The sequence below is a fragment of the Maylandia zebra genome, linkage group LG8 (genome assembly GCF_041146795.1).
Source record: "Maylandia zebra isolate NMK-2024a linkage group LG8, Mzebra_GT3a, whole genome shotgun sequence".
NCBI classification, from domain to species: Eukaryota; Metazoa; Chordata; class Actinopteri; order Cichliformes; family Cichlidae; genus Maylandia; species Maylandia zebra.
The window spans coordinates 25924902-25943694 of NC_135174.1; the positions used below are offsets into that span (position 1 = coordinate 25924902).

At 38.5% G+C, this 18793-nt stretch overlaps 2 protein-coding genes across 4 annotated transcripts in view; both read right to left on the bottom strand.

Annotated features, from left to right (window-relative positions):
- The window catches only part of LOC101470525 (vesicle-fusing ATPase), a 31502-nt gene extending 25483 nt beyond the window's left edge, over nt 1-6019 (bottom strand). The window contains exons 1-3 of one of the 2 annotated variants that reach the window (XM_004556790.3): nt 5882-6019; nt 1548-1633; nt 699-795 (exon numbers count right to left, since the gene is read on the bottom strand). In XM_004556790.3, coding sequence (XP_004556847.1) covers nt 699-795; nt 1548-1633; nt 5882-5893 — 195 coding nt within the window. In that variant the 5' untranslated portion in view covers nt 5894-6019. Of the gene's footprint in view, nt 1-698; nt 796-1547; nt 1634-5881 lie in introns of those variants that run through there. The other variant, XM_076887700.1, reaches the window with a different exon arrangement.
- Nucleotides 6020-7671: 1652 nt separating this feature from the next.
- On the bottom strand, nt 7672-16629 carry psmd11b (proteasome 26S subunit, non-ATPase 11b). Of its 2 annotated transcripts, none has more exons than XM_004556792.5 (13): nt 16372-16629; nt 15208-15309; nt 14474-14670; nt 13507-13564; nt 13020-13214; nt 10894-11038; nt 10742-10802; nt 10310-10372; nt 9931-10056; nt 9175-9210; nt 9018-9069; nt 8786-8928; nt 7672-8691 (listed from the first exon to the last, which is right to left on the bottom strand). In XM_004556792.5, the coding sequence occupies exons 1-12, from the start codon at nt 16460-16462 to the stop codon at nt 8786-8788; spliced, it is 1269 nt and encodes a 422-aa protein (XP_004556849.1). In that variant the 5' UTR covers nt 16463-16629; the 3' UTR covers nt 7672-8691. The 2 variants fall into 2 exon arrangements, with proteins under 2 accessions (XP_004556849.1, XP_004556848.1); XM_004556791.5 differs by having other exon boundaries at nt 7672-8696; nt 16372-16625.
- Nucleotides 16630-18793: the final 2164 nt, after the last annotated feature.

Sequence of the window (18793 nt, forward strand, 5' to 3'; positions counted from 1 at the left end):
TGGTCAACTCAATGACTGCGAGGTGCTCAGGTTGGCTGAAAAACAAGCCCCCCCCCTCATGAGGTGTTGTTACTGACATCCACTATTTAGTTTTTGCCAAAGTAGCACTGTACATCATGGGTAAACATCTCCGCTTTACCTATGCAAAGGACATTGCTCCAGAATCCTTATGGGTTGTTCACATATAAATTTGCAAACTTGAGCCATGCTGCTGTTTACTTTTTGGAGAGAAGAGGCTTTCTTTTGGCAGCACTTCCAAACAAGTCATACTTGTTCACTCTTTCTCCAATGGTGCTGTCATGAACCTTAACATTTAACATGCTAGCTGAGGCCTGTACAGTCTGAGGTAGATCTCTTGGGTTATTTTGCTGTTTCTTTGAGCATTGCACGGTCTGATAATTAATTTTGCACAGACTGTTTCTGCATTTTAACTTTATTCATTTATGACACATTTATTTAAGTCATGTTTTATAGTTTATCTGAGTTTGTTTTTACCCAATTTAAGACCTGCTAACGTCCTCCTGACATCTACAACCTTTGAATTTAAAGACGCTGTACTTACAGAAAACAGTCGTGGTAAAAAAGTATCGGTAAAAATACCGAGATATCATATTTGCAGGAAATACATCAAGGAACTGAGTAATCAGTGACAACATGCAGCCAAGGATCATCTGAAACTCTCAAACATTTAAGCCTACCTGAGCCTGACTGAAGGCGATGGTGTTGATGTTCACACTGGAATGCGGCTTCAAGGTGAAAACATACTTGTGGGCTGAATTGCGCACAATCACGTGTCTGCATCGAGACGAAGAATTAGAAGGAAAGCAAACATGAAGCAAATACTTGAAACAAACAAAATCCCATTACTTTTTTTTGTCTTGACAAAGGTTTTCAAACAAGATACCTTGGCTTGAGTTACGAATGAAGTCATATATTATAAATGTAATGGTAACATGTTTGACTGTCCTTCACAGAAGCACCTAACATGTTTACGTTAATTGTCTTTGATGAATTTATGATTATAAACTGAATGATGGACAGTTCATTCTTGGCCTTTTAACAGCATAACAACAACAGTTTGTATCTATTTTACTTTAAGTTGTATCTTACTGGATTAATCAGACCATGACTCAGAAAATTCCATGGACATACAAACATCCATCCCATAATGGGGTCTGTTAACTGGGTCTGTCCATCTACTACAGGGCTGCCCAATCCCAGTCCACAAGAGCTACTATCCTGCAGCTTTTAGATGCATCCCTACTCCAACACAGCTGAATCAAATGGTTTGATTACCTCTTCAGCATGCCATCATGTTTGGCAAAGGCCTGATAACAAGCCATTCATTTGATTCAGGTGTGTGGGAACAAGGATGCATCTAAAAGCTGCAGGACGGTAGCTCTCGAGGACCGGGATTGGGCACCCCTGATCTACTAGAACGTCAAAAATCTGAATGCAGACATCACTATCAGCTGATACATAAACCCACTGGTTTGACGAAACTAGACACACAGCCTGTGTAGATGCACACCAAAAATCTGACTCACTGTTCAAAATGTTGATCCTTGTCACTGACGATAGCACAGTTGGTGAGCGACAATTCGTCTGACGGGCATCGAGCCGTTTGCATAACCTGAACAGAGAAAAAAAAAAAGTGACTTTGCAAAAGACAAAAAATACAAATAAAAGCATTTCTCAAGTTATGTCTTTACATCACTTGTGTTGGCTTTGTGTAGAAAAACCACAGGGTAAAAGGTTTGGTCGGCCTATGGTCATACATGACATGGTGGGCCTGATCTCTGATAACAACGAGACGGCCTACCTGAAGGAGATTAGGAATCTGGAGAACTGGTGCCAGAGGAACAACCTCCTTCTAAACGTCAGTAAGACAAAGGAGCTGATAGTGGACTTCAGCACTAAGCAGGAGAGGAACTACCAGACCCCCGTCATCAACGAGTGCCCAGTGGAGAGAGTGGACAGCTTCAAATACCTCGGAGTTCACATCACGCTGGACCTGTCATGGTCCTGTCACATCAACACCGTGGTGAAAAAGGCCCGACAGCGTCTCTACCACCTCAGACGCTTGAGAGACTTCCAACTGCCCTCCAAGGTGCTCAGGAACTTTTACTCCTGCACCATAGAGAGCATCCTGACGGGAAACATCTTAACCTGGTTCGGGAACAGCACCATGCAGGACAGACGAGCTCTACAGAGGGTTGTGCGGTCAGCTGAGCGCACCATCCGCTCCGAGCTCCCTGACCTGCACTCAATCTACAGCAGGCGGTGCTGGACCAAGGCCAGGAAGATCATGAAGGACCTCAGCCATCCCAACAACAGACTGTTCTCTCTGTTGAGGTCAGGAAAGCGATTCCGCTCCCTGAAGACCAACACAGAGAGACTGAGGAGGAGCTTCTTCCCGCAGGCGATACGGTCTCTCAATCACACCACCACACAGTACTGACCCACACATATGGTTCTTACACACACACTGGACTTTCTGGACTTTGGTTTTGCACAACACTGGTCACTATATTCTTCATTTCCGGTTAATACTTGTACAGCTGCTGTTATTGTGTATATATTTATTTATATTTAGATTTCTTCATACATTCTTATATAGTTCTATATTGTGTATTGTGTATTTTGTTGTACAGTTATTTTATTTTCAACTTTAATTTATATATTTATCTTTATCTTATTCTTCCCAGTTAAATTTACCCTTCATTCTAATTTGTGTTGTACAGTTATTTCATTTTTAACCTTAATTTATATTTTATTCCTTCCTAGTTAAATTTACCCTTTTTAATTTTTCATATTTATTTCCTATCTTATTCATAGCCTTTTCCTTTTTTGTTTTCTTTAGGTCACGAGCAGTTGTCCAAGCATTTCACTACATATCGTACTGTGTATGACTGTGTACGTGACAAATAAAATTTGAATTTGATTTGAATTTGAAAAAGGAATCAGATCATCACACTTGGCCAGACTAATTGTAAATTAATTAATTAAATTTTGCAACTTAGCTAAAACTGTTAGCACATTACCTCACTTCTTTTACCAGTTAAAGGTATCATGGGGAAAGTGACATGATAATTTGTATTATTTCCTTCCTTTTTGGATTTACCCAGCTGAATTTACTGGCATAGAAGCACACGTGTGCTGTCATGGCTGAACCAAGAAGCCTTTTATTGCCAGTATTAATGAAGTGTGCATTCAAATTTTGGTTTAGTGCACCCTAATCTTTAAAAAGGTTTAAAACTAGCAGTCCAATGCACCACGGGCCTGTACAATCTTTTTTTTCTGTGCTGGTAGGTTTTTTCCTGTCAGTTGCACTATGCAAAGCAATGATGTCAAAGCCACAGCAGAACATTAACTTTCTGCACACCTGAGTCACGTGCATGCATGCTTTTTTTTACTACTCTCTTTGCGTAGCCTAGTCAACTCTTAGACTGGCCTTGAAGAATCATTTTGTACTGTAATTGCACACTAGGTTTGCAGCTCAGTGATCTTTATGACTCCACATCAGGCTGTTGTGTAAAAAAATAATTATGAAACTATGAAAACAGAAAATGTCTCAAGGCAAATTCATACACAAGTCTTTATACTGACACACACACAGGCTGCGTAGCAAAAAAAAAACATTACCAAACCAAATTACTGTAGAAACAAAATCTTGAAAATTACAAGAAAACCCCCATCTCATTACATCCTTCTTAGAAAGCGACCAAGATTTAACCTGCTTTCATCTCAAATATCCAAAAAGATGATTAAGTGCTGACCTAGATCTAAAAACGTTAATCTTGGCCTACTTTGAGCATTTCAGGAAGTAGGCTTTCTTGTGCCTTTTAGCTCTCCTGATAATCTCAGATTGTCAGTCTATCCGAGGTCAAAAGTATTAAGAATTGTTATTTTTTTGGCGAGTTGTTGGTGATAATAAGAACTGTTTTAGGTTTGTTCATTGAAAAAGGGAAAACAATAGCAGGAAGGTGTCTTGGCCCATGTTCAGTGGGCCGCCTCCCCTTCCTCTCTGAACAAAAAGAGTACTAAAGTACCAAAAAAAGCCTAAAAAAGCCTCTGAGACTGAAGAAGTCACCTGGATGAATCATGAAATGTTTCTCCCATTGAAAACACTACGTCCAGGTGAACAGACTCAATTTTATTGTACAGCAGAAAGGTGACATGGCATGTAAAACCATACTTGACTCACATTTGCAACTACACTCAGTATCTATTATAAGATTTAGCCCAAGAGGCCTCTGTTTTTCTCAGCAATAAGTTTGATGACAGAACAGCAGTGAAGCTTACTGTCAATATGGGTGTAGTTAACAACTTAGCTCCACACAGCAAACAGTGACCGCGATGTTGAACTGGGGGAATGAAAGAACATGTTTTTCTAGAGTCCACAGCAGCCCTCACTTCTGTTATCAACATTCAAGACGTTTACTGGGAAAAATCTGATAAAAGTCCTTTAGCAAACCATCTGTTTAACGAGCTTAAACAAGAAGATAATTGATCTTTCCTCTTACTCTCATCCAGCGGCACTTTGTTTTACACAGCTACAGCAAAACTGACTAAAAACTAAGGCTGTGTGTACGCAGACAAAATGCACATTTACATGTTGCACTGGCTGAGAACAGCCCATTCTTTCTCTTTTTGACAGTAACACCTGTACTATGCCGAGGTGAATCTAAACGGCGATCACTACATTAATTTTAAAGCTATGGTTACTAATATTTTGCGCATGAATTATGCTATAGTATTAACTGTATTAAATACAACTTGACTATAATGCATCAGATTCTCTCACGTCTTGACAGAGATGCCTTCAAATACACTAAATTTTATTAATATAGCCTAGTAGTTCTTTTCCAGTATTACTGATCAAAACATTTAGAATACACACACATTAATACAGTACTTTTAATGCTAAACTATTGTATAGAGTTTTTTCTCTTACAATGCTGATATGTCTGCAGCAGCAGGGTTGCTATTAAAGGTGCATCTTATTTTGCAAAATCAGCGGCTGTGCTGTTAACGCCTCCCCTTACAAATACACTTGTAGCAAGATTGGGAAATCCTGGGTTAACTTAATGAGATGATGACCAGCTTCATGTGACTGCTTAGTCTGATTGACATGTCAGGGGTGAATCCAGACAAAGGAAACATACCCTGGATATACTAACCTTACTTTCAATTACAGGCCCCAGTACCTAAGCAAATATATTACTGCATATAACAAAAATGCTGCTGAAATGTGTTTGTTTCATGTGTGTGAATTAATATATAGGATGATATATTAGAATATCACACTTTTAAAATCACCAAATACCCTATATCTCTGAAAAGCCCTATACCCAGTAACATGGGGCTTTTCAGGCTTAATTACTGGTTAATTGAAAGTAGCTAAAGTATTAGTAAAAATGCAATTTTTAACACTGAGTTAAAAGTAAGTTTGGGCTTTCAGTAAACGTTTCTCTTTATGTGCCTTTCTTGTTCCCTTTTACCCATTAAACACCGCAACACTTCCTTCATTTCACTTCAGAGACACATCCAACCCTGAACAGCAGGTTTTTTATATCGAGGCTAAAAACACAGCTAAACAGCCCAAATATGGCAAATGTTACTTATAATAATTCACAGGTGGGAAACAAAAACAGCTGCATGAATGCTGAGTTTCACACTGGTCATAAGATACTCCATTTGTCTTCCGGGCTGCCTACGAAGTTATGAATGACAACTGAATCTGCCACACAGCTAGTGCTGTGCTGGCTCACTGTCCGAGTACAAACCCCCCTGCAGTCCTCTAAGTGTACTTCCGGCTTATTCTTCAATATTTTCCGCTCCAAGTGTACTTCTGAGTCTGAGCTTCAAATAAACTCACCCGTGTAGACATCACTGTGGGCTGTTTTTGTTTTTTATCCTACTTCTGGTAAAACTCTGCATCAAGCTTCCGCTGACAGAGGTAAACGCACAGACTGACGTCGAAGGAGGCGGGATTTCAACACGTACTGTAACGTCATCACGCAAGCGACGGGAAGCTTGTTTCTGAAATCCTTAGACACCCATAAAAGTGATCTTCTCCCAGGTTGGATTGCTCCAAGGTGACAAAAAAAAAGGCTGTGTCAGATAATAGATAAAACGAAATCTTTTCTATATGGGGAAAAATGATCCACAATAACATTAGGCTGGGTTTAGACTTAGTTTTAGATTACAGTCTTCAGTTTTTATTATGCCTGTGTTTTCCTTTCATATTAGAAACCCTCAGAAATTTCAAACTGGGATGTTATTTAGGGATATCAAAAGTTATGTAGCCCTTGGACCAGGCTTATCTGGTCCTAAGTCCAGCTATAATAAAACAATGGCGTTGAAGAAATAAATGTTTTAGGAAATCAGATATTAAAATGTCAATTTGTGGATTATACAACATTGTAATTTGAAATATAAAGGTGAAAACACATATTAAACATATAGGCATTATTATCATTGGGAACAAGAATTATGGGAGAAAAGAACAAATAAACAAAAAAATGTGGCTAAAATGTAAATGTGCTTAGTCAGATGGATTGTGGATTCTGTGAAGAAGATAATGTGTGAAACTTTTTTGTTTTGTTTTCTCAAAATAGTTTCTGTAGCTGAAGAACTCAGTGCAGTAGAGCAATGTTCGGATGTGGTGGAGGGGAGAGATTTACATCACGGACGTGCAGCCAACAAATCTGCAGGAAGTGTTGATATGATGCGGTAATGTCAGTATTGACCAAAATATCTGAGGATTGTTTCCAGCAGCTTGTTCCACCTGTGCTACTTAGCAATAAGGCTGTTTTTAAGGGAAAATGCATATGTAAGTGTCCAGTGAGTGTATGATCTGTCTGCTCTGGGAATCATATCGTTTCCACATGAAAAACTTCTAATAAAGAACTACTATAAATGTGCAATTTGATAACCACGTCTTGTTCTATGAGTTATAAAAACTTAAATATAACTGCCTTCAAATCACGTGGACAGCAGAAAACTATTTATGAAAACATAAGCTGGAAAACAAGATGCTTAAATTTCAAAGGCAAATGGAAATCTTTATTTCAGATGTGGAAAATCTGTTAAAAAAAAAAAAAATCTGTAGAAATGCTGCGAGGGGATCCAAAGTTACTCATAATGATGCAGTATTTGATCTGGAACTCTTAATTATCATGACAGCTACAGTAACGACTTGTGCTTCTTGTTTTTTGAGGAAAAGAAATAAATCTTGCTTAGAATCATAGAAAAGGTTAATTCAATGTGATAAAACAAATTACCTTTAGTGAAAAAAAAAAAAAGCAAAATGAAAATCAAAGCCATTAGAAAAAATGGATTTAATGCCCTTTGATGTAAAGTTGTTACTGACAGAGCAGCACACAAAAGTGTAGTCTTGTTCTTAGGGTGTTAACATCTCCATTTTGGGAGTAATTTTAATTTTTTAAATGTAAACACCTCTTCTTTAAAAAAAAAAAAAGACATTTGCTATCGTATACATCATCTGGGATACTCTACCATCATTAAATGCATGTCAGAGAATTTTGCAACATGAAACACCAGCCTACTAACCACCTCATGCAGCTTTGTGGTTAACAAACTAGCTCCATTGGCCCAAATTATCAACTTTTTTTTTTCTTTTTTGCAAGAGACAAGACAAAATCCTTAAAATACAAAATATTTATTTTCGAAAATGTCTTTATAAGAGAAAAACAAAACGAGAAAAGAAAAAAAAAATCAAAAACCAAATCAAAACCATACAAATTGTTTGGTTGCTAGCATACCACACTAGTGCTAGGAACTAACAATGGAGAACTGTTCACCCGGGTTAACTCACAGACGCTCAGAGGCGATGATCTCCACCTCTACCCTGCGATCTCATTGCATCCAAACACTGAGGCAAACAGAAGCGCCGAAAACATGGCACTAGTGGTGAAATGGCATCCTGTCTGTTCTAGAAACTTATAATAGCAGGAGGGGCAGACGTGGCAACCATCTGATTTCCTTTTAAAAAAAAAAAAAAAAAAAAAAAAAAAGAAACACAAAAGCCAAAAACAAAGAAAGTGTTTAATACATATCTGAAATACAGAGGGGACTAACTGTTGGCATTGATATGGCGAGGAGGAGGAGGGGGAAAAAAAAAAAAAAAAAAGAAAAAAAAAGAGCTAGAGGGAGCTCTTGGGCTAAAAATCAGCACTCCAAGGAGCATCCCAACCTTCCAAAAACTGAACAGTGTGCTTCTGAAAGATATGGAGGAGGAAGAGAAAGCCTCGCAGAGCCCGAGGCCACAGAGGTCAAAGTTGCACCTTTGAGGTTGCAGTGGAGTCAGCTTTAAGGCTTGGCAGGCCGAACCTTACAGCAGATATAAACATATATATATTCTTAAACCTTTCCATCTTTTTTTATTGTGGTTGTACAATATTCCCTGATGGCCTGATATGGCCGCTGAGTGTTATACAGAATCCTGAAGAGATATCAAAATTAAAAAGAATAAAAAGAAAAGGAAAAAAAAAAAAGTGATGAAATTGTCCGTGGAGGAGGGGTAGAGAGGGGGGAGGGTTTGATGTTGGGGGATCCTGTTTTGTTGCAGTTTGTGAGACTTCCTGTTGCTCTCCCTTGTCCCCTCTGAAAATGTTGCACACGCTGGTCAAACACACAGTTTCTCCATCTCACTGCTGCAGTGATCTGCTCTGAGGGGGTTTAAAAAAGAAGAAGAAAAATAGATTTAGACGAGAGAAAGAAGACTGCACATATAACCGAATCCTTTAATTTTACTCACCTATGTCAGCTTCTTGGCTTTGTTGTAAAGCGAATCCACGACTTTGCTCATGTTCTGAATTGTTTCCAAAGCTGCTTCGTATGTTTTGTCCACTGGGGGTTCTTCAAATATGATCAAAACACCTTCACCTTGGTCGAGGATTCCTAAGGCAGCGTGCAAAAAAACAGTATTACAGCAGACTGCCGAGTATAGCTTTGCAAAATACTTTTTTTTAATACAACAACACAATTACCGTGAAACTTTTTGTCCAGAATCATTTGTGATAATTTCCTCTCAACATCGCCCTAAAGAGATAAAGATGAGGAATTAAAAATGAGCTGATACACAAGACTGAATGTTAGCTTAAAAAATTTTAATAAATAATAAATCCAAAATGCAGCAACACTTACCTTAGATAGTTTGATTAGACCTGATATGTGTTCTATCTGAAAACCGAAGGACACAAATTAAATACAGATCTTAATTATACATTTTTCAGTTGTAATGATGAAGAACAAACAATAACATCAGTCTGTACTAGTATTAAGTAATAGACCTGTTGCAGTCACGCAGACTTCAGCTTCTATTGTTTGATAGAAATACGCAGTATAAACTGTATGATTAGCACAAGAGTTAAATCAAATAGAAAGGCTTTTAATGTAGCTGCCTCATCATGCTAATAGTCCACAGTGTGTCTGTGTGCCATTTCTGGATATTGCAGGGTTTCTCCAGGATCACTCAAACTGATATACCTTTGGGAAATAAGGTGATGTATCTAAAATATATTCACGCAGTTAAGCAGTGACTCTAGAGAGAAAGATGCCAGTATCTCCCAAAGTTTTCACCAAAATGAAAGTGTAATAAACCAAACAGCAGGGGAGGGGGAAGCATTATTGCTTATAAAATCAAGCTTTCAGGCCAAGAGATGGTATCGCATTAACTCAGAAAAGCAGAGGGTGGCTTATATGGCTGCCAGGGCAACAAAGTCTGCTAGCGGCTGTATTTACAATGATCCCCCATGTTATGAGATGTTTTTTCTTCAAAGACACAAATACAACTTTACTTTTCAGCAAATGTAAAGTTTTAGGACTGATTGGTAAAAGTTTTCACATTTTGTATTACAGTGGTGGGTTTCCTATATACACCTGAGCCTTGCATGTTCTCACCTGCACTCTGGAAAATGGTTCAATGACTCGGATGAGGTTTTGTTCCAGCAGGTTGTCGTACAGCTTGGCCAGGTGAGTGTTGATGATTGGGTCGTCCCGCAGCTCTGCTCTGTACTCTGTGAGGGCCTGGAACATGCCAAACTCTGACTTAGGAAAACTTTAAATTGTCAAATAACAAGGAGGCAGCTTACGACACAAAACGTCAAGGTTTTAATCCTTCAAAATGAAAATCGAGGACCTAATGTTAACTTCTGAGTGTGTCACCTCACCCTCAGCTGACAAATGTGAGGCCAAAGAGACCATAATGACAAAATGTGTGTTTCTTTATCTTTATCTAAAGCCACCGGGCAAAATTTGACAATGCTAAAGGCATTCTTACCTTTTCAAAATCTGCTAATGATCTGTTCTTGCTGGCCTGGGCTACACATTTCAATGCTTCTGTCTACAAACAGAAAGATGAGAAAAAAATATTAGTAATGTTTTTATCAAGAAAAAAAACATTAATGAAGCACCCACACAAAACTAAGAAATATCTGGTAGTTACAGTGAAGGTCATTTTCTTCTGAAACACACCAAGACATTTATTTAAATTCAAATATCATCAAAGATTTGAGTAAAATTCTGCAGCACTCGCACAAAAACTGTGTGCTTCACTTAAATAACATGTTTATTACACCTTTGCACACTAAAGCTGCTGCTTTGTGAATAATCCACAACTGATATTTCTATTTTATTTAGTTCAAAAGGTGGTTTGCAGCATTTGTGATTCTTTCCGTGTTTGGGTAAAAATCCAATGACAGCTTGTACTTGCCTGTCTGCCTGCGTATCTGAGGGCCAGTTTACCGCTGATCAGGGCTTGTACCTCCTCTGGCCTGAAAGAGTCAAGTAATAAATACATTCATTAGACATTTAAAGAGTGTTTAGTACCACGTATTACTGTAAAACAGTATAAGTACTACTTACGAGTTGAGTACAATTTTGCACAGGAGCATGTATTTGAGTGCTGTGATGGCTCTGGGGCTGTCGATTGAGTCGTAACCCTCGAAGGCCTCAAAGAAGTAGGAGTAGGCCGTCTTCCAGTCTTTTTCCTCTGCTGCATGGATGATCCCTGCACCAGAGATGGCACAGCATGACAGTTACCATTTCAGGCAAAAACAAAAACCCACAACAGTGAAGTATGTGATGCTTCAACAAAAACTCGGAGCGCCGAGGCTGCCATATGACTGCATGACTCCAAAGAGTATTAAAACCACCATGTGCTGAGCTTCTCTGGGCGTTGCCCGACATGGACAACTTAATCATAACGCTGGAAAGTACAAAAGAAATGATCATGTTGTGTCATTTTTTTCAGGTCATATTGTGTTATGCAGCTAAGTCTAAGAATTTAGTCAGCCATCCTGTAATCAGGAATTTAGCAGTTTGATCCCAAGCACCTCAAAGTCTGTATTTTGCCATGTAGACAAAACACTGAAAGTCAAAAACATCCCAGATGTGTCATGAGTATGTATGCAATCGTAAAATGGCTGCCTGAATGCAGCTTTTGGTGCAAACTGCTTTAAACTGTTTATAAGACTAGAAAAGCTCTACTGTATTCATCCACTCCGCCATTTATATCCATGAATAAATATGATAAGATCATGCCTCCAAGCTCTTCTGGCTTCAACATCAGAAACTGTGTGGTTTTCACATACTCATAACCGTTAGAGGCACTGGAGATCAAATCTAAATTTGTCATGCACCTGTCGAGAAAAGACCTGCTTTATGTTATTAAAACACAAAATAATTATTAATAAGGGTAAAAATTCTTGATGGTGCAGCACTGTCTACATCAACATTTTATTACTCTAAACCACCATAACTTCATTCAACTTAAGAATAGAAAAATGTGCCTTTTTTGTAAATAAAGCTGAAACTAAGAAAAAGGAAAAAAGGCCAGAAAATTACCATTTACTATGAGATCCTATCAAACAATATTAAACTCTAGAAAAGGGCATCTCGTCAAAGATTTATGGCATGCCTGGCACCTGCTCAATGACTGAACCAAAAGAGGACAACATGGTAGACATCAGGCACTAATTTTCCACATATCCAACTTTTGCAATCGAATGACATAAAAGATTCTATCAATGACAAAGTCTGAATTTTTGCATGGTAGTGTTGCAGGAAAGGATGGCTTAAAAAGCCAGAAAACTGTGCCGATCTCACATCGTCATAGCATCTGCTGACATCCAACTTCTTAATAGCAATGAACTGGTCTGCATTGGTGCATCATATCTTTATTCTCTTCCCCCTCCTGCCCCCCCCCCTTTCTTAAATAGATAACTATCATATCTGATATCATATCTCACAGTACAATAATATTGAATGGGTTGCATTGTTGTATTTTGTCATGTTTCTCAGGTCTTTGTCTGAATTTCTACGAACATTATTGCTAAGGATTGTCTTATTGCATTGGAGTCACACTGGGTTAAATATGTACACTTGGGTTTTAAGGGGTATTTATTATTTTCTTCTTTTTTTTTGGGTTGTATGGAAGCCCCAAACGCAATTTCATTGTTCTTGACAATGACAATAAATAAATAAATAAATAAAATAAATACATCAGTCCTTTCCCCTCCTCTGAACAACTAAGTTGTTCTTTTTACTGTAAAAATGTGAAACTAACCCTTGCAACATTTTTCAAGCATCATCAGTGTTAAATCTGACACCTTTTTTTTCACTAGTTATTCAGAGGGACTGTTTAGGCTGATTATTACTTTTTCTCAATCAGTATCGGATCATTTTGTTTTTACTGAGCAGAGCATGGATGATGTACCTTCAGGCAGAGGTATAATATTATGTAGTCTGTTCAGTTACCTTCTACAATGGATGAGCACACCATTCATTAGCTGTTATATCCATCTGCCTTATTAACCGTTTCAGCCCCATGCAAGAAATATTCAGCAGTAATCAGCCGGTCAAGTGTGAACCTGGCCTTTACAATCCCGCATCTTTATGAATAAAAAAATGAAGGAAAAAAATAGTCTCCCATTTTTTGATAATTCGCCCAGACAGAAAGTTATTCCAGGTAAGACTTTGGTAACTCTTACCTGACTGCATGTCCAGAGCTGCCTGGAGCTTTGGAGGACAGTAAATGGCGTTGGCGGTGGTTCTGGCTGAAGTGAGGGCTGCGCGGGCCTTGGGCAGGTTACTGAGGGCGTGGTATGTCTTACTTTCAAGCAGCTGCACCTCAACCAGAAGAGCTTTGTCATCCATCTTTTTCAGCTCCTGGAGCAGCTGGGAGCCTGAGGGTAAGAGGGCAAATCTGGGTTAATATCGTGTACGCCAGCTTCTGCAATAACTTTGATCAAAATTATGTAATTGCCTGGGGATGAATGCGCAATTATAGTGCTGATATGTGCTGCTCAATTTCCTCCCACAACCCCTTATTTATGAAGTATTTTAGTCAAGCATTAACTTTTTAAATGTAGCACTAGAAGAATGAAAGACTTCTTGCCAAATATCTTGGTGGTAGAAAACAGACATTGCAATTCACCCAAAACATAAAAATGTTAAAAAGGATCTCTAAACACTCACCGAGAGCCAAGGCCTCCTGGTATCTTTTGGTGTCAAAATAGAGCGAGATCAGTCGTGCCTGAAAGAACAAGAAGCTGTTAGACGAGCAGAGAACAGCAGCAACAGCTGTGACATGGAAGCAGTTATAAGAAACAACTAATGACAGAATCGTACCCTTTATTAATTCCATCAGAGTAATCTTAACTTCTACAGCATTTTGATGATGAAAACATCTGGTTGTAACTGGTATCAAACTGTTTCTTGCAGGTATCATATCGAGCTCCGCACTGAGCATCAAGAAATCACACCGTGAGCATTTTATTAGCTTTCCAATAATTGCTGTAAATTACAACTACAACTGTCATCCTCTTCAGGCAAAGGTAAAGAATTCTTAGGTTTCCTGTTTTCATCCAGGTTCATCTCAGAGTCACAGTGGTGGTGTTGCGCAACCAATCGCTCCATCATTATCTGTCTGAAATCACAGCGTCTCCCACTCCATGAGTCAGAACACATTAAATCTGATCTCTCCCACAGCTGCTATTTATGTTTGGGATATCATATTTCTTTGTTTTCACTATCATTACTCATAAACTGTGTTCCATGTCAGCACTAAGTGAGGTCAGGTGGGAGGACAAATATATCAGCTAGCAATAACTTCATTTATGACAAATCCAATAACCATCTTTATACTCCTCTTCTATCAGAATGGCACAGTTCATGTACTGCAATTTGTTGCTTTTACTACTCTGGAGGTCTTTACTATCAAACTTCCAAAATACAAAATAATCCCCCACTTAATCCAGTTATCTTTCCCCTTCCTTTTATAAAGTAGAAAGGCCACATCTGGTGTAAAAGTGATAGAGTTCAGAAAAAAAGACTTCGTAGCACTGTTTTAACACTTTTCTGCTCTCATACGTGGTGTGGACAAAGTATGTATGGGCTTACACATTTTAGGGTTTTTACAAGCCTATGCTAGACATCTTTTTACCTCCAGAGCTTGTCGTAGGAAGGTCCTCTTCTCAGCCTTGGCCCATTCAATGCATTCAAGACACAGCTCCACCTCCTGCCCCGTTGCTGCTTCCATGTCAAGGAATAGATCTAACAGAGAGCGGACGAGCCGAGCCGCCTTGGCCTTACTGATGGACATCAGGAAAGGCCTCACAAATTTCAGGAGTCCACCAAGTTCTGTGGACAAAAACAAGAAAAACTTATTCAAAACTTTAAGAGCAAAAACATATATATGACAACATCTCTTAGTCTGAGCAGCGCCCTGCAACAGGTTTAGGGAAAACTTATTTTGTTAACCCTGAAATGAGGAAAACTGAGTTTTTTTGTTGCAAAAAGACGTATAACCTAAACAGATTGTGAACCTAACTTGCTCACTGGCAGGTTTTCTCTCTGGCACCTCCTGCTGCACCTAAAGCAGCTATAAGAGCTCTTATCAGATCAGCACAAGTTCACACTACAAATGCTGAAATCTCAGTGAGATATTCTTACTAGATGTAACCATTATCTGTATGGTTTATATTTTTATATTCAGTTGATGTAACTTGAATTTCACCCCTGTCAGATGAGCTTTTCTGGAAGCTTAACTTTTCTCATGTTAGAGTAAATCAATTCCGACTTTAAGTCTAGACTCACAGTTTACTGAAACTGTTTTCTGGAACAGGACCCAGGTTTTAGCCAAACATAAAATGTACACAGAATGTCTTTGAACATTACCTGCAGCTTGTCCCGTTTTTGCCAGCAGTGTGCCCAGCTCCAAGATGCTTTGTTCTTTAACTCTAACCGCTTCCTCATCGTTCTCTTGAACATCTCTTCTCACTGATAAACAGAACAAGTTCACATGAGAAAAAAAATATTAAAATATAACTATGAGGCAAGTAAATTTACAAACATGCATAGTGATCCACACTTTATTATAACAATACACAGTCCCATCTTGTGATTTGTCATGTGACATAAACAGTTTAACCAAAAATATTTAAATAAATAAAATTAAATTTTCTTGGTTCCATAAAATCCTCAATAACAAAATCTTTTGAAATACTTTTGAAATGCCAAAGCTGTGCAGGACAAAACTGAGATATCTTAGTCCCATCACCATCTCCAAAATCCAACTAATTTACTAAAGAAAACAATCCTGAGGGAAACAGTCAATTTGTGGCTTAATAACTAAGAAATAATTTTGCCCCTTTGAGCAGTTTCAGGGGAATTGAGCATTTAATAATTTCAGCACTGATACTAGAGATATACAGGTGGAAAGAACATAAGTTCCTTAGAGGTAAACAAGAGAAAATGACATCTTGCCAGCTAGTAGGGCTGGTGTGACAAGGCAGATTGGGGACAGCTATGTCTGTTGTGGGAAATGTAAGAACTCTTTACCACTACTCGTGTGTTTACACCATCATTTAGTTATTTATAGAGGTAGAGCTGATTATGAAACAGGTTATAGGTCCTCTCGCTTTATAAGGTAGCTGCTTTTCACTGTGTTGTTGAGAGGCTTTTGATAACAGGCTAATGATGTTAGCCTCAACACTAACTATGCTAACATGACAGTCTTTAGTTGGGTCAATGACAACTGTGCTCAGTGTCACAGCTCCAACACACACACAGTGGAACTCATGCACAATTCTGACAACCACCAACAGACACATTCCATGGCTAGGCCTAGAGTTAGCAACGGTGCTAACGAGCTAACATCCACCAGCTAGCAATTCCCGTTAGCCACCGTTCTACAGTGAGTCAGCACGGCACACCACCGGCTCCAGCTATTCAAAGCCACTAGCTACATGCTAACCCCGCCGCCTCACACTAACTGTAAAATCATTCATTACAGCAGTGAATGGGATGATATTCACCTCAAAACACCAGCCTAAGACTCACCTATTGAATGTAGGATGTCGATAGAGGCGTTGCGATCCGTGCTAATGAGAGACTGAGCTCTCTGAAACTCAACCACCGCTGCAGCCGCCATCTTCCTTATTCAAATGCTGCCTGAATGAAAAATACGTGCGGGGACTACGTTACCAAACGCCTGTGACGCCACTGTACATCTTGCATGTCGGGATTGAAAGGAATAATGGGAAATGTAGTCATCAAATTCCTTTGTTGCAGTATTAAAAACATAAATAGAAACTAGTTCTTATTTCTGCCCATGACAATTTTCTCCCCACAATAACTGAGAATCTTGGATCCATTTCGTCTTCACTTCTACCAGCTGTGAGAAATTAATGTTAATTCTGATGACGTATTCAGTTTTTTTTAAACCTTGACTACAGTTTTTAGAGGTCTGTTTATTTTTCTGTTTTATTTTCTATTCAGTTTTAAAGTTCAGTTTAAAATGTGATCCCTTTCAGAGAGCTCCGTGGCTAAATGCCGCCCTAAGAACGATCATCCCTAATGATGCGCGCAGGCTGTGCTATTCTGAGATCAGTTTGGGAGACAGAGTCTAAAAACTGATAAAACATTAATGTGGTCTATTTGGTGTGTTTGTTATGGATTAAAATCATGCAATTATATTTTTATTTAGTGCAAATTTACCCCGGCGTAGTATCCAGGTCATAATATCTCTTTGGGTCCCTAAATGTGTGCTGATATTCATTCTGTGCTCTTGCTGAAGCATATTCTAATTGGAAAAACATATACAAATAATGTCATTAAATTTACTGCATATCAATAACTGTTGTCTTCTGTCTCTCATAGTTTTTGTTTTGTTCTTGTCTCTCAATGTTCTCCATGTTCTCCTATCTTTTTCCTCACTCCAAAACCAGCTGTGGCAGACGCTGCCTCTCCCTGAGCCTGGTTCTGCCAGAGCTCTCCCGTTAAAAGGAAGTTCTTCCTTCCCGCTGTTGCCAAATTGTGCTAACAGGGATTCATCATTGTTGGGGTTTGCACTCTAATACTGATCTTTTCATTATCTAGCATTGTAAAGCGCCTTGAGGTGACTCTTGTTGTGTGTTGGTGCTATAGATATAAAACTGAACCAATTTAAGCTGAATTCTATGGATACTAATTCTATATTTCACAGTACACAAAACCTACTTTCTGATTAAAAACTTTAGATTACATTGCCTCTTGAGAGTTTTGCATGATATCACCCTCTCTATAAACGTGCTTTATTGTATTTTTTTTTTTTAAATGTACTGCATTTTTTACTGTGTGTTTTTTAAATGTTTGAGAGACGCGTGTGACACACAAAGCCTTAAATCTGCCTAGATTATTGCTGTGATCACTTCAGAAAAGACGATTATTTCCACACATGGAGAAACGCTATGGTAATTTCATCTAATAAATATAATATATCCTACAATAAAATGATGAAGAATGTTAGATGCTGCTGGCCGCATCTACACTCACCAAGCTTGATAAAGAGAATACTTGCCAGGATAATGTTTGGACTTTCGACTACAACTTGCAAAGCCTTTTTCCCCTTCTGTTGCTCTAACCATATTGCATTTGTCACAATATGACTGATTTCTGTTCAACATGCAGTGGAAATGGATAAATTTGCTTTCTTTTTCGTTTCTTTCTCTTTTTTGTTACCTGACCATTTTAATCTTATAAAGGTGTGCATTGGTCACATCTTTCTCGAGAAAGAGATTTTAATCTCAAAGGACTTACTGGTTAAATAAAGGTTAAATAATGCATAAAAGTATAAAATCTACACAATTACTTAAGACTTTATTTATTTCTTATCTTTATGTATTTAAAAAAAGAAACGCTACATTACCTCGGTTACTTAAATATATATTTGTATTTATTTGACTCTGACTCTATAGGCTTTACAGAACATTGGCTATGCAGATCAAGTGCATGTGTACAAATGGCAAATTAAATATTTTATCCCGACCTTTATCTAAAAAGAAATAAATAAGAATAAATTATTTCAATATAAATATTTGTAATAAATAAATACAATACAGTTGGGTTTTTACAGCAAGTTACTGTAAAAATAGCCCTCTGAAATATACAACACAGTATGGAGATTAAAATCTGCCAATCAGGCTGTACAATGGACCTATATTCACAACAGGCTTGCAAACCCGGGGCTATGCTCACATTACAAGTAGGCGGAGAGATACTTCCAGATGAGTGCTGTTGCTTTGGTTATGCAGGTGCTATAGGGTGCCACGAGAAAAACATGCTAAGAGTTCATCGGGTTCATTTTCAGCACCTGTGTGTGTGTGTGTGTGTGTGTGTGTGTGTGTGTGTGTGTGTGTGTGTGTGTGTGTGTGTGTGTGTGTGTGTGTGTGTGTGTGTGTGTGTGTGGCTAAAGGCGGGGTGGTTTCCCATCAGAAACAACACC